This window comes from Dipteris shenzhenensis, chromosome 30 (assembly GCF_047967505.1).
Source record: "Dipteris shenzhenensis isolate YYH24624 ecotype China chromosome 30, Dip_SZ_1.0, whole genome shotgun sequence".
Classification (NCBI taxonomy): Eukaryota; Viridiplantae; Streptophyta; class Polypodiopsida; order Gleicheniales; family Dipteridaceae; genus Dipteris; species Dipteris shenzhenensis.
Window position 1 is genome coordinate 15,765,542 of NC_141625.1, and position 15,974 is coordinate 15,781,515.

Below are 15,974 nucleotides of genomic sequence, written 5' to 3' on the forward strand. Positions count from 1 at the left end.
GATCTTGTTATACCTATTCAACCCATACATCCTTTTGGCATGTCATCCCGACATCCAAGAATGTCTTCTTTTATATGCAAATTGAAACTTATTTTAGCTCCTCCTATTCACATCTCCACATTCCCACACCCTTGGGGATTCACCCAAAAATTTGTTGGTATACCATGTGACTTCAAATGGAGGGGAAGGTAAATTTAGTCCTTGGAAATGTATTTACATGCAATTTTTTTTGGGGAAAATTGGGAAAAAGCATAAGTTTGTATAGCAAAAGGGGTCTTTTTATCCATGCAAAATTTAAGGGGTTTTTGAAATTCCCCTTGAATGCACTATCATATCGTGTTTTCTTATTAGTGCATCCCCTTGGGTTCACTTTCCAACATATCCTAAACATGTGGCTTTCTCTTGGAGCTTTTCTTGGTTGGGTCCCTATTGTGAGAAGAAGGGCAATGCAAAGAAACTATTAAATTTATTGGTTCAAACACTCACTTTAGTTACAAGAATGAATCATACAAGCTCATAAATGTGATGCTACTCTTCCATTAAACTATGTAATCACAATGTAAGTGTTTAGAAGTCATTGTAATAGTTAACTCTTCAGGAGTCACAAAGATAATTGGCCTGCTCTATTGACATTTGAGTAACTATGAATTTTCTAATTTAAGCATACTATGAAGGACAAGAAGGGGAATTTTAAAACCAAACTGTATACAATTTTTTGAAAAAAGTGAATGGTTTTGGTCAAGCCTTAGTATGGTGAATGGAGAAACATATGGTAACAAAGTAATAAAGAAGGGGAACTTTTTAACCATGTAAATGCAATATACCATTTTTGGAAAAATGAATGGCTTTGGTGAAGCCTTGGTATGGAGAATGGAGCAAAAAATGTAACAGAGTAATAATTTGTCCATTGTATGACGATGTTATGTCTTTACTAGATCCTTACTTTTGATTTAAAGAATGAGGATGTGTATTTGAAGCTTGAATGTGAGTAAGCTATAGGGACCCCACACTTTGACAGCCTAAAACTTATTTTTTATTTCCATTTCACTAACCATCCAAGAGAAGAATTCAAGGCATTGAACGGTATATAAATTCCTTAATCTTTTTGTTGGTTTGTAGGCTTGCCAAATCAACTCTCCTTGGACTTGTGTGCCAAGCTTCCATGTGTGGATCCCTTTTCATTAGTAAGCACAACATGAACCAAAGCATTGAAACACACTTTTTAATATTATAGCACTAATCTATATTGTGGCTTGATGTGACTAGAAGTTGTAACCTGCAACATCAATTACTGCATTTACTAAAAAACCTGTGATAGAAGTATCAACAAAACCTATAAAAACTTTGAATGTTATAAATCAAAAAATAAAATGTAGTAGGTATTTTTTATAAAGCTAATATACCCCTCATGTAACTTGCTATATGCTCTTTATTATCTATCACATAACTTATTCTAAGCATTGCTAGGCATCTTTGTTTAATAACGATTGGTGCCCCGTCTGCCTACTCAGATGAGTCGATGACCAAGCCCTTTGCTTTTCCAATGGGGGAGCTGTCGGTACCCACACTTCAAATCCCTCCGCCACCACCACTAGTTCCAATTGATGTGTTCGTGAGATTACGTGGTCCAAGGGCTATAAAAAAAAGGTGACCTCCTAGCAAAGAAACGGCTGCATTGGGACGATTAGGGAGAGGTGCGGATTGCAACTATGGAGCAAGTCGCTAGGTTACAGAAAGCCAAGAAGCTGATGGACAAATGGCATCCGGTCATTCCGCTTTGTGACTCAAAAATGGAGGAGGGTCAGGCGAGCCCAACCCTAGCACAACAACACATTCCTCTGGACTCATCCCGAATACCCCAAGATTACTAGGTGGACCATTCCTCGACTCCTACCACACCGCCAGAACTAGGACTTGACAATTTTTCAGACAGCTTGTTGAAGGCATAAAAGAAAGCACAGGTTAAAATTTAGGTGGATTGGTTGCTTCACGTGGTCCCAAAAGTGCGACGTCAACTCATGAGTGAGCTACTCTAGCTACAATGAATGTGCGGTTTCTCTACATATTCTCTATTAGGGTAGAATACAAACTTGTCGATAAATGCATTCATTTATACTAGGTTTTGAGTGCGGTTGATTGTAGTCATTTAGTGCAAATCATTTAAGGAAAAACATTTAGCTAATGACGTGGATCCATTGGGGATCGCCTAGGTCAAGTGGGTTTGAAAACATTTTAGGAAAGCTAGATGTTTTCATGCATTGTCCCCCAAGTTCTCCTCTATGCGTAGAGAGGTTTAATTTCTTAGAACAAAATTGTTGCATTGTTCTCTTGAAGCTTCAATATGTTTTGTGATCTATTTAGAACTAGGGATATTAAGGTCGACACATTTTTACAATATATTTTTTCATGGAAGGGTTTGTGACATTTTTATGTAGTAGTACCCCTTTTCCTTGGAGTTTGTCTAGCCCATTTTCGGTCATGAATGAAGGTATGTAGAATGAGGAAGGTGGGGGAGATTATAACGGAATAGGAATTATAAGAGGATGTCCCCATTATATGCATCATTTTGAAGCAAGTAGTTCCTTAGCAGTGGTCTTTGTTTTTGTTAACAATGAGCATACCTAACAAAAGGATAGAGGTTGGCTCTTGCTTTGGTGAAGATGAGACTTGCCTTTGTAATGCCCATGATATGATTTTCACATGCACTATTACACAAAGCAACCTAAATTAAGACATAACAAAAAGTTATAAATTATAAGCATCTAGAGATGTGGCAATCAATGTTGGCCAATGACGTATTGGCATATTTGTTTAGATGGTTATCAAACACTTGTTAGGAGCTTGTAGTAAACTGGTTTTCCATGGCAAATGTAAATCACAAAATTTAAGATTTTACACGTCATTGTTTTGAGTGTGTAGATTGATGAGAGTGCAATAGCAAATTGCATGCTTCCAAAATGGAGGTGGTAGGAGGCGTAAGTTAGGGGTAAAGGGAGAAGGTTTCCACTACGAAACCCTCTAGCTTGTAGCTGTTGATGCATGTGTAAGTTGGGGGTAGAGGTAGAACTCTCCCTAGGCTAGGGGTTGATGAGTGTGCAAGTTGGGGGTAGAGGGACTTGTGAACGCAAGACTTTGGGAGAAGGGAGAAAGACAGCAAGCGAATAATCTGTGTAGGTAGTATGCAACCTTAATTTTCTGTCTTGGAGGAGAAAGCCTTATGTATCGTCACAATATTAATAAAGGAAAATGTTTACTTTTTAAATTTTTATGTGTAAAAATAAATAAAAATAAAAGTTTTGTGTGTGTGTGTCACATCAGCGGGCAGCGGGCAGGGACAGATGCAAGAGGGGGGGGGGGAGGCCGGACGGGGGACGGGGAGAGGGCCAGGCAGCCGGCCAACTTACAAAAGGAACAAGCAACAGGCTGCTTCTGGTGTTATTGGCAGGCTCAACAGACTGCAAAGCCCTTAGGCCACAGAACAGGCGGGAAGAAGAATTGGCCCAAAAAAAAAAAAGGTACCACCATTCTGACCCCCCCCTGCCCCCGCATTCACTGTACGCAACCCGGAACCAACCAGTAACCGGCAATCTCCGGTTTGCCCCCCGGTTCCCCCCTCTTTCCCCCGTATACATCCCCGTCGCCCGTATATAGCCCCCATACTTACCCGCCCTAACGTAAACGGCTTAATTAATGGCCGCAATTGAAACCGAATCTAGTATCCTCGCAGTACTATTTACACAGTAGATTGCGCGCACTGGAGTGCCTATTTCGTTCGTTTAAATGGGGTCAGATAGATTTGGCAATTGATGTCTTTTCGAAGTAGGCAATAATGATCGCCTATTTATTATTTCACGCGCTCTCAAATTCTGTAAATTCTTTATCGTCGTCGTCGTCGTCGTCGCCGTCTTCATCTCCTGCTTCCTTCTCTTCCTTTATTCACGTTGTCTTAGTTCGACTGTTGCTTCTTCTTCTTCTTTTTCGAAGTTCTTCTTCGTTTCTGTTGCGACTGCAAGCTTCGTTTTCTTCTTCGCTGCAACAGTTCTTTGGACGTTTTTCAGCCTTTCATTCTCACAGAGCCGAGCTCTCTCTCGAGCTCTCCCTGATCTCTCTTTCTCATTCAGCTTCTTCCTCACCTCGTTACGCTTCGCCATCCCTCCCTCGCCTCCCCTCCTCCCTTGTCACTCATCTCTCCGATCGATCACAGTGCTTCTATGCATACAGTCAGCCATTTTCTGATCACACCCTCCCCTTCGAAGGTCCCCCTCTTATATCCCAAATCACACATCATTCACCTCTTCCCTTCCCTTCTTGCTTCTCTACTCAGCTCGTATTAGGTCGACTTGCTCCAAGAATGAAGATGGTTGAAGATGATCAGTCGCAGTTTCGAACCGTCAGTGACCTCCTTCTTCCTTCGCCTCACATCGGCCCGCTCGTCGTCATCCTATCAGTAACCCCTTGCAGCGGAGGATCCTGTACATATGGCATAACAACGCCGCGCAGGAAGACGATCCAGCACGTTTCTTAGGGTCGTTGTCTCAATTGCTACCGACTTCCTTCGCGTTGCTTTCACCGCCATCGCTCCACTGACGAATGGTTTAAAGAGCCGGCACTCAGTAAACTAGGTGCTCCTGAGCTATCAAGCAATCGCTCCACTGACGGATGATATCTTGAGCCGGCGCCCTGCTTTGCCAGTAAACTAGGTGCGACTGCTCGTGAGGTCGTAAGCATCAGTGTCAGCGATGAGGTCTATGAGCAATTGGCTGGCGTTTTCGTTGTCTCCTCACTTGGCCGTGGAGGTGCCAGATTCTCGTCACGCTCAGAATTCTTCAGTGAATGCTCCCTACTCCGTTCCTGCCCCCCATTTGCCCTACAGCACCGCCTCCGACTGCTACGAGTTTTCTGGTGAGAACGGATCTTTTGGTTCGCAGATGCTGGATATGCCGTTAAGGCCCGACGGCTCTTTGTCCATGATGGAGGCTCTTACTCGCTCCGACAGCGGAGGTGAGTGATTTTTGGCTTCATGAATACCCTGGCTAGCTTCTAACAAATCTTTCCGTTGTTTATCTGTTTAAGAGAGGCTAACGAGTCAGTACTCTCCAACATCTCGTAGATTGGCAGTTTAAGACACTTGATCCACTTGCAATCCGCGCCATGCAACCTGGCCAGCCTCTGTATCTCTTCAATACAGACCTCGCCAGCTTCGCCAGCGCTCATGAAAGTGCTCAGCATGTTAGTGTTGGGGATGTTTTGCATCCAAAGAAATCAGAAGATGGCCCAAAGCTGGAGGATTTTCTGGGCGGTGCGTCCTTAGGAGGGCAATACTCCGAGGACCGCGAATCCCAGCCTGCATCTCTGGAGAACATATACTACGGGCATGGCTTCGAGAGGGAGGGTTCACGAACCAACGTCAGTATGCCATTCTCGATGGGGCGTACCAGAGAAGTGCCTCCATCTTTTCACGCCTTCGGATCTGGTGGGTCGGCCATCTCATCGCACGAGTTCGAGATCCATACTAGAAACAACATGGATTTACAAGAACAAAAGGTTTGCCGAGATTATCAACGGGATTCGCAAGCTCACAATATGACTATCCACCTACCTTCGAATCGGGGTTCTCAAAACGATGTTTTCTCGGATTGTTCCTTGCAATTACCTCAGGGTTCTGGGATGGTGGCCATTGCAAGCACACATTCAGGCGATAGGATTAACGGCAACATTCTCGGAATGCCTGCTCTCGGGACATGGCTGAGGCAGAACCCAAATCCTTCTCCAGAGAGCGAACCGGTCAGCTCATCTTGTAACTCTAAAGCGGCTATGAATGCTGTTGGTGACCTTCAGTCACTCTCTTTGTCGATGAGCCCAGGGTTGCAGTCCAGCGCTCTTATACTCCAACAATCTGTCGATACGCCCATTCCCGTAGAATCGAGGAAAAGAGGATCAAACAAGGTGGCTGGGAGCAGGGAACCCAATCCCCGTAAATCGATTGATACTTTCGGGCAGCGCACTTCTCAATTTCGCGGTGTGACAAGGTATGTTATAGTGTACTTGTAATGCTTTTCGTCGAGTGAACGTTACTATGGATGGCTTTGAAAGTTCGTCAGCTAGGTCTGCACTTCTAATGTCGAAGGTGCTTCTTGCCAGGCATAGGTGGACGGGACGGTATGAGGCTCATTTGTGGGATAATAGCTGCAGGAAGGAGGGTCAGACACGCAAGGGTAGACAAGGTAGGAACTAAGTTTCAGTCGGAAGTCAGCGTGCAACTTTTGTCTACGTTGCGATTTTTAGTCAATGGATGCATCATGTTTTTCATTGGTTCAACTTCTTACTATATAACTTTTTCTATCCTGTCCTCCCATCCTTTCGCGGATGTGCCTGCCTCAACAGTATATCTGGGTACAGATCTCTTCCCTTTCTATTGCTTTTTTCCGCAGAATTTCTTTTAGGGTTTGTCGCATCTATGCTTCCCCATGAAATTTTCTACTGTGCAATTTTTACTTGTTGATGCTAACTCTAGATGAGCTCCTGTCGGATTGTTTAGGAGGTTACGATACAGAAGAGAAGGCGGCCAAGGCTTACGATCTAGCTGCTCTCAAGTATTGGGGTCCCACGACGAACATAAATTTCCCAGTATTGCACTATACCCGAAGATGCGACCGGTGTTTTTTTCTTGCCTTTCGTAACGAGGTCGAAGGGCACGATGAGGGTTACTATAAAAGTGTTCGGGCAGCTCGTGGATTTGATTCTTGGAGCATGTGTTGTGAATACATTGTTTATGAGTGCCATGTGGACGGTTGTGCATGCAGCTGAGCACCTATGAGAAGGAACTAGAGGAGATGAACAACATGACAAGGCAGGAGTACGTAGCATCTCTGAGGAGGTAGGATCGCCGGCGCCTGGCAGATTGGCAGTCCTGACTCCTTGTTTTGAATACAAGAGCGTCTCACGGCAGAGCAGGCTTTGATTCTTTAAATTTCTCTCCTTGTACTACGTAGTTGTCGTATGCTTGACACTTCCAGGTTTGTGTGCAGAAAGAGTACTGGTTTTTCCAGAGGAGCGTCAGTGTACCGAGGAGTCACAAGGTAGTATTTGGAAGTTGGAAGTCTGATTGCGTCTTGCTGTCTTGCATAGTGGTATCATATTCCCCCTGACAATTTTGTTCCGCCTTCAATCCCCGCAAATGCAAACAGGCATCACCAGCATGGTCGGTGGCAAGCTCGTATCGGAAGAGTAGCCGGAAACAAGGACTTGTACCTGGGGACTTTCAGTAAGTGTTGTTTTTCATGTTGCAGCAAGCATCTGCGTTCACAACTTCACATAAAGCATGCATTTCCACCCTCACGCTCAGGTCCCACGGCTATACCTTATCGTCTGTAGTGGCGTTGGCGATTCCTGCTTGCGTATCTATTCTTTCAATACATTAACAATGCCGACTTCTGACTTTTATGAGTTGCCCTTATCTTTGCATCAATTTGAATCTCACTAGGTACTCAGGAAGAGGCAGCTGAGGCTTATGATATCGCTGCAATTAAATTCCGAGGCGTCAATGCCGTCACCAACTTTGAGACGAGCCGGTACGATGTGAAGCGTATCTGCTCGAGCAGCTCCCTCTTGGTCGGGGACCTCGCCAAAGTTAACGTGGAGCTCGGCAAAGTTAGCAGGGAACAAGATGCGAGCGAACCCAGTGGGGAAGAGCGTCATGTAGACGGAGAGAAGGCCGAGAGCAGCAACAATGCATCTGCTGCTGTGGCGGATAATAGGTTAGAGTGGCCGATGCAATGTATTGATCGGGATGGGCAGCGAGCAGGCTTCAAACAAGATCAGGAAAAAAATCAGAGCAAATCCACAAGAAGCTATCGCGATGCTACAAGCAAGAATCAGTCTCACGAGCAACGGGGCCGGCAAGATTTGATACTCCTAGATCCGTCAAACGGTGAAGCGAACCAGTCGTGTGGACCTGCGGGCGGCCTCTCGTCACAGAATGCATCGAGCCCTTCATCCCTGGTGAGCAACTCGGCGAACCCGTCGAGCTCTGAGAGCCCCGCAAACTCGATGAGCGAGATCGACAACGGCAGCCCAAAAGCCGGGTCCTTCGAAATTGGAGAATTCTCGCGAGCCCTGAACGTGGCACCAACGGAGCAACAATCCATGAGGATGGTGAGGGCAGGCTTTGAGGATGGTGCGTTAGTGGCGCCATGGATGAACTCCAACGCACAAACCATCGCCGGGAGGACAATCGGCGGGCATATGCCAATGTTTGCAGTATGGAACGAGACGTAAACAAGCATGGATGGAAGCAGGTTTCTGCGGTCTATGGTTGATGTTGCAGCACAGAAGCAACCGTATCTCCCAGAATGATCCAAAGCCGAAAGATCACCATTGCGAGAAAAACTATGGCGATCTGATGTCCAAACGAGATCGTACATTGTCAGCCTACCTGCCTGGTATGTGGGATACTCCAAAGAATTCTAGCAGTAAAGCAACAATCGTTGCACATGATCAAAAGCTCCCATACCCAAAATGGACGACAAGGAGTGCCCTTGGGTGATTCTTTTTGCTTTCTTCGAACCTCAAGGCAATCTTGCATCTGTCCTGCTCAAGAACTATATCTCAATCGAAGCACACACAACTACTTAACGCTTGGCTTTGTGTACAAAGCAATCAAGGATGGCGTAGCTGTTCCTCTTTTGCAGATTGCAGATTGTATCCAAAACAAGTCAAGGATGGCGTAGCTGTTTTTTGCGGTTTTCAGAGATCCTATAACCCTCCAGAGATCCTGTAACCCTCTTTTTTGCGGAGGATCTACTCGCTACATCCATCTCTCACCCGGCTTTAACTACAAACCATCTTATCTGTGCTGCTGCACAGCGGCCCTCTTGTAAGTGTTTTTAAATCACATTGTTATTTCATTTACAGAACCTCTTCTTCCATCTCTGCAAATTCTTTTTGCTGCACTAATTTTTTTGCTCTCTTTCCATCGCCCGGCCTTACTGGAATTCTCTCGCCTAAAATAAGATACAAGGTTCAATTCTTTTCGTTGTTTTTGATGTTTGTAATGTGCATCGTGGGTGAGGGTTATGATGCCTGGTCATCTTAAGGACCACGGTTCTGCTCACAACGGTAATTTTTTGGGGAATTACAAAGCTATTTTTGCAAATGTGCAATTCTTGGAGTACCAAGACTCCTAGAACCGTTGAATTCTAGAGATACATAGTTTTTCTCATTCGAAATCCAAAAATCTCATGAAAAAACCTCCTATTTGTTACATAAGCACTGTTTAAGAGAACACCTAGAACCGTATTTGGAATGAGTCTAACAATTTGACGTTTTGGCTCCTTACGAGTTTCCTAGGGCAAATCAATCTCCTAATGAGGGGTACCATCCTTGTAAAACACCCTCAATATCCGAGCTTGTAGTACTCCCTAGTGTGCAAGTGTCTCCCTTTTTCTTCCTGTTTATATCTATTACTATCCTATAAACCTCTCCCAACGAATACCTATGGCTCTTTTTGCTAATACCATCCTATCAACCTCTCCAAAGGAAGACCTATGGCTCTTTTTAGAGGTTCTCTTGCCACTTTACTCCATGGAGGACACTAGAGAATTGGGTAGTTTTATAGAAAAATATATTTATCTTTTTTGGATAAATCTTTAGATATGCATAAACTAGAATGTCAACACCTAGAACCAAAATATCAACTAGAACCAAAATATCAACTTGGGGCATATTATTTGGTGCTTCCTTTATTTGTTGATACCATCTTTGAATTATAACAAATAGTAAAAGTATTAATGGACTTTGTGAAGTACAAGTACATCTCAATGTTGACTATTCTTTTATTCTCCTAGGTTCACTTTTGCAATCCAAAATGGCAACTCATTTGGGTCACTTGAGATCCTCCATGATTTAGCCACTCGACAAAAGATCCTTGACCTAGTTTCCACATCTCTACAAGTCTTATACCAAGATACATTTTTGTTTCCTCTTAGCATTTAGCTAGCCTAACTTTTAGCACTCAGCTCACCTCTCAACTTCTCATCTTAGCTCAGGTCTTAGTCTCCCTATCAACTCTCTCGGCTTGCTAGCTTTGCTCTCTCAATTTAGCCTCCTCTCTTGATTGCTTCTTGTATGGTTGTTTATCGCCTTAAGTTTAGTTTATTGCAGATTGCAGCTCAATTCGTTGATAGCCCTTTACAGGTACTTAACAAGCAAGCCTCCAAAATCCTTTCAAAATTATCTTTCACCAAGTCTATAACTCATTGCCTTTCTCCATCTTAGTGCAATCTAGTTCAGAGTCTCTCCTTTGTTAGTTTAGTTTATGAACAATTAGGCTTAGGTCACCCTAGGTTGGGTTGAACCCCTAGCCTAACTTGGAGGTTGGGTCCATCAAAGGGGCACTCAAATTTATGCAAGCCACTATGGAACTCCCCAAGATGAAGTCATTTGTTTTCTTGACTCCATATGCAAGCCCTAGTACTCAGCCATTGCAGCCCTTTTGACACCCACCCCCTATGTAGACATCTAGATAAAGATGTTTTTATATCCACGAGCAAATCTATTACTTGCAATAAGAAATTAGGGTGGGAGGAAAGTGCAAGATATGGAGAGTAACAAAAAACGAGAAGTTATTGTAGAGGTCATACACAAATGTAATGCATCTCATAAACATTGACACTTGTCTCCACGGGTAAGGATATGATCATTAATCAAGTGAGCTCAATCAAGCAAGAAGTGACCATTGATGCAACCAACAAAGTCGATATAGCGGATCTCTATATAAAGGAAAACTCAAGCACAAAGGCCATGAATGGATGAAAGGTTGTGAATGGTTTGACAAATTGCATTTATTATTATTATCATTTTCATGTCATTTCTTAGATTTAGAAACACCTTTGTTATTGAGAGCGCATAATAGACCATGCAACAAACCACATGGAAAATTTCTTTTAGCTCTTTTGGATCAAGGTTGAAATGTGGGAGATTAGTCTTCTTTTAGTCCATGTCATCAATGATAATGGTTGTACATGTAGCTTCTGTTCTTGTGTTTTGCCACCTTCTTCTTTTCTTTTGCTTACATTTCTCTATGTTTTTATAGATATTTGATTGAGATGCAGCACTAAGAAAAGTGTAGTACCTCTCTTATATTCTCTTTTGAAATTGATGTAACGATGGTATCTTCAATTGGAGTCAAAGCATGGCACATTGCAAGATCTAATGGAATGAGAAGGTGTGAATTTCTTATGGGATGAATCTTGTCTCTCAATTTTACTTTGGAGCATAAGACTTCATGAAGGGACATGGAATTCGTCCTTGAACTTCTAAACTTCATTGCTCCATTCATGCCATTGGAGCTAGTAATAGAATATAATAATTATATGAGAGGAGGTTCACACAGTTTACATATACCTACAAATGCTCTAAGATAGTCCTCCTTAAATAAACTCATCAACCACAAGAGGCCTTCTAAAAATTTGGAGTGAATTAGAGTATATTAAGGTTGGTTAGTAATTGTAATTAGGGTTCCTAAATATGGCAAGCCTTTAGTGCAAAAGCCTTAAGTAAGTCATTCTAATACTTTAGAAGCTTGCTCCCCCAATACCAACCTTTGTTTCTTTCCTTTGGTTTGAGGTCTACTTTTGCAAGGCATCTCACCAACCATCACGTCCTCAACCTATTATATTTCATGCTAATGTGCCTTTTCAAGTTCATAAGTTAAGATTGATATTTCCTTTTTTTAGACATGATAAAATCAATTAATTTTACTCTCATTTGAAAAGGTGTCCACCTCGAAATTTAAAGGGGAGATTTATTAGATAAGAGGAGACGAGGGCACGATTAGCCTAAGTGCAAAGAAAGATTAATCGCCATTTAGGATTTTGAGAAGGTTCGAGGATTCGGGTTTCGAGAATGTTTTGGTTGCCATTAGGAAAGAAGGGAACTCGTTTTGGGGCCCTCTAAGAAATTTGCTATTTACGTATCTTTGTTACACCCAAAGTATGGGAAATGCCATAAAATATGGATACTTATTGTAAAAAAACCAATCTAGTACCCAGTATTCACATTGAATGCGAATATAAGATCCATTATTTTTTGTGTAAAATTTGATGATTCCGACATCTTCGGCTAGTCCGGGCCAAAACTCCCAAATTGACTTCGGAGACACTGAAAGTTGATGCTCGGAGGCTAGAAAAAGGGCAAAAATGCTTGGAATGGAAGATTTGCAATAAAATGCAATTTCAAAGAGTTGGCCGACGATGTTAGAATCATCAAATTTTGCATAGAAAAACATCTTTGAAGATCACGTATGTTAGATCTAATAAAAGAGAGATTTTGAATGACTTCTTTTATCATTTTATGTGATTTTCAATATTTTTCCAATGTTATGTTGGCCCTCTTCTAATTGGTCGAGAGCCTATTTTTCTAAACTCTAAAAGTTTCCAAAATGAGCTCCCCTTTTTCCTAATGCTTGAGTGAATATAAATATTAGAGTAGAGGGAGAGGGGGAGGGGGAGTTAAGAGAGAGAGGGAGAAGGGAGGGAGAGGGGAGGCAAAGGGGACTGGAGGGGGGGCGGGGGGGGGGGCTAAGAGGGGGAAGGGCAGAGAGAGTGGATGGAGGGGGAGAGGCGTGGGGAGAAAGAGTGGACGGAGAGGAGGCGCTTAATAGGGAGAGTAGAGCTTAGCTTAATCCTCCACAACAATTGACAAAGAGTGAATAGCATAATATTCTCTCTAGATATATATTCTCTTTAGTGTCCTAGATTTGGTCTTTTATGTGCAGTATTATTTAGATGACTCTTAAGTGCCCTAGGTTTTTTAAACTGGAAAAATCCTTGGGTCCGAGTACTATGCACATTTCAAAGGAACCCCCTAGAGATTAGTAAACAATGCAAATCTATTGTAGAAGAGGAAATTCCCTCTTTTATTTGCAATGCTTAAGTTGTCATTGGAATATCGATCAAAATAAGCATCAATATCAATGTTAATATTTACATCAGTACGCCACAATTACTGTGAATTTTTTGATGGTAATATAAGAAATTAGATCAATAATTAGATCACCTTGTTAATGATTAATTAACCAAAGTAGTATTTACATCAACATTTGCATCCTCAATCTCCAAACAAGTCTACCTCTAGTTCTATCTCCAAGTCTCATATATCGTTAAGACCTATAGTACCTAAACCTTGATCCTCCTATGGTGACAAGCATGTGGTACAAGCAATACAAGATGTACTATTTACGTATCTGTTAGACGATGATGAATTATTTTAACACTTCTTGTCCAAATGTAGTTGGATTCACAAAAAAATTGGCATCTCAGTATCCATATCACTATCTTCAAATGGTGACTCACTACATGCAACTATTTGGATCACATACCAACATCTTGCAGGTTTAGAATGATCTAAATGAAGATCACCTATGTTCAACATTAAAATACCATTATCAATAAACATACAAAAAATAGTTCAAAGTGAGGCCATTATTAGCTTAATTCATTTTTACATACTTGCTCACATTATTTAGGAAGAATAAAATTATCACTTTCATTTGTGTAGAGTTTAGTAGTGTTTATGGAAAAAGGTGCACTTTGTCTTTCCTCACTGAAGCATTGGGACCATTACAAATAACTCTAAACTATTTTACATCTAGAATGAAATACTAAATTGTCTAAATTAATTATCATGGTGGCCATATTCCATAATCAAATTATTCAAGTACGATCCAAATTGTTAAGTAGGAAGCATACATGCAGATCAAATCCCCTTGCAAACTCCCACTTGTTCCTACTTATTGTCTCCCTATTGTTCTTGGCCTAACAAAGAGATTCCTATAGCCAATGATGTCACATGTCTTTGGAAGAAGAGCAAGGTTACTTGGAATGGTTGTGTCCTATGCCTATATCAAAATCGGCTCCTTGTAACCAAGCTCTCTATTTTGGCCTCTTCATATCCACTTTTTGCATGTCATGGCTATTGAAAATACAAGACTTATTTACCATCTCCCTCAAAGATTCAAATCATCTTTTTTAAATCCCTTTTATTTGATAAATCTCACCCACCACATGATCATCATCTTTCAAGTGCCAAAGGAGAGGCATACCCAGATCCATGATTGAAAAAAACCTACTTGCACCAACCATCTCTTTTCCATGATTTCCATTATCCTTGCGGTTTTCCTCATAAATCCCTTAAAGACCTTTCAAGAAAAAATAGCAATGAATATGGATAGTTCGTACAATGGCTACCTCATCCACTACATGCATAAGCAAGTGCATTTGGATCATCATAGTGCTTGAGGGAAAGTGCTTCTCTAGGAAAGCACATAGATTGATAGAAGAATCACTAGCTTGTTTGATTCTTATAGGGATATCTCATTTAAACAGATCCATCTTTTGATTTGCACATTGGCAAAATAAGATAACAACATTACTCATCATGATCAATTTTATATCAATGTATCGTAAAGGAATCTAATGATGGATAGTAATAAGTATCCCTCACGAGGCCACTAGTCTTGTAGATGCCTTTTTTATGTCTTTTGACAGGCATCCTTTCACCAATATTGGAAGGATAAGCTATATGTACAAAAATGTGTTATAATGGTAAACTCTAAGTGTACAAAATCACATGATTATTAACATATGAACATTATAAAAAGTGAACCTATAAGAAATTACTACCAATGATGAGATATGAGGCTACTAAACATATTTCATAGGTAGTGAAAGGTCCCTTTAGGAAATGCATGTGTCTTGTTGGTGTTTCAAATGATATAATTTTGCTCTTGGCTATTGCTTCCTCCCTATTGGTGAAGACCCATGGTGCCTTTGGAGACACAACTTTGTTTCCATTTACTATGGCCACAGATCCTTCATCTTGTCCATTTCTCTCAAGGTCTATCATGCTCCCTTCATATCTCTCTCAGTAATCAAATGATCCCAAATGATGAATCCCAAATTTTCGAATATATGCGGGGGGTTTAAGAGGTAGATGATCTATAACTGACCCCAATAGGGTGGCTCGTGGAAGCTCAATATTTACTTCATCCTAGCTTCATTTTCTCCCCATGCCTATAGCCCATCACTTGCCTTCAAGTGGGGTGGTTTGGGACCAATTATCCCATTATGTTTAGGATGGTCACATGGAAGGTGCCAAATGTGAATTTTTTTAAAGACGTTGACAGTATCATGCTGATAATTCATCACCACAAATAGGAGAAGCATGGTACGCACTTGTCAATAAACCTACACACATAAAAGCAAGCACCTGCATATGATCCATGCTAATTGACATCTCAAAAGAAAAGATCATTGCACTAGCTAGTTCCTTTGGATTTGCAGCCAAACGAGTTCTAAGCATGGACTCCAAATTATGAGGTGCCAGTCTCAGCCTAGTTTTTTAAAGTTATTTTAATAATAAGATAGGGAGTAAATTTGATAGAGAGATGGACTTTGACAAAAGTTGTATTCTAAAAATCTTCTGGCTCTAATATAAATACACAATTTTTTGCCCTATATATATGTGTGTATGTGTACTTTTTCCTAAATTTTTTTGGCTCTATATATATGTATGTATGTATATGTATATATATATATGTGTGTGTGTGTGTATATATATCTATCTATCTATACGTATGTACGTACATATGCATGCATGCATGTATGTATGTACGTACAGAGATGTTTTTATCAAAGCTATACTTATATATTAATATAAAATGTTGCTAAAAGTTTATCAAGGTAGTTTTCTAGTTTCATAATATTGATAGAACATATTAAAATTTTATATATTTTCTTTTGAAATTTAGAGAAAAAGCTGTAAATTCTAGCAAAACTTGAATTTTTTTCTTATAAAAGTTTCAAATCTTGGCTGATGTTTCAAAACTTTATTTTTATTAGGGAATGAAAACTTTTGATACCAATATAAAACTCTCACTTCATAACAAAACTAATCGGAAAAAATCATCCATGGTA

At 41.0% G+C, this 15,974-nt stretch overlaps 1 protein-coding gene across 1 annotated transcript; it reads left to right on the forward strand.

The window, feature by feature from the left end:
• The first annotated feature begins 4,720 nt into the window (after positions 1–4,720).
• On the forward strand, positions 4,721–8,915 carry LOC147881762 (uncharacterized). Its single transcript, XM_087401751.1, has 9 exons — positions 4,721–5,001; positions 5,111–6,029; positions 6,142–6,224; positions 6,385–6,393; positions 6,539–6,627; positions 6,804–6,877; positions 7,029–7,079; positions 7,188–7,264; positions 7,484–8,915. Exons 1-9 carry the CDS (start codon positions 4,740–4,742, stop codon positions 8,275–8,277), a joined length of 2,358 nt encoding a protein of 785 aa, XP_087257877.1. The 5' UTR covers positions 4,721–4,739; the 3' UTR covers positions 8,278–8,915.
• The last annotated feature ends 7,059 nt before the right edge of the window (positions 8,916–15,974 follow it).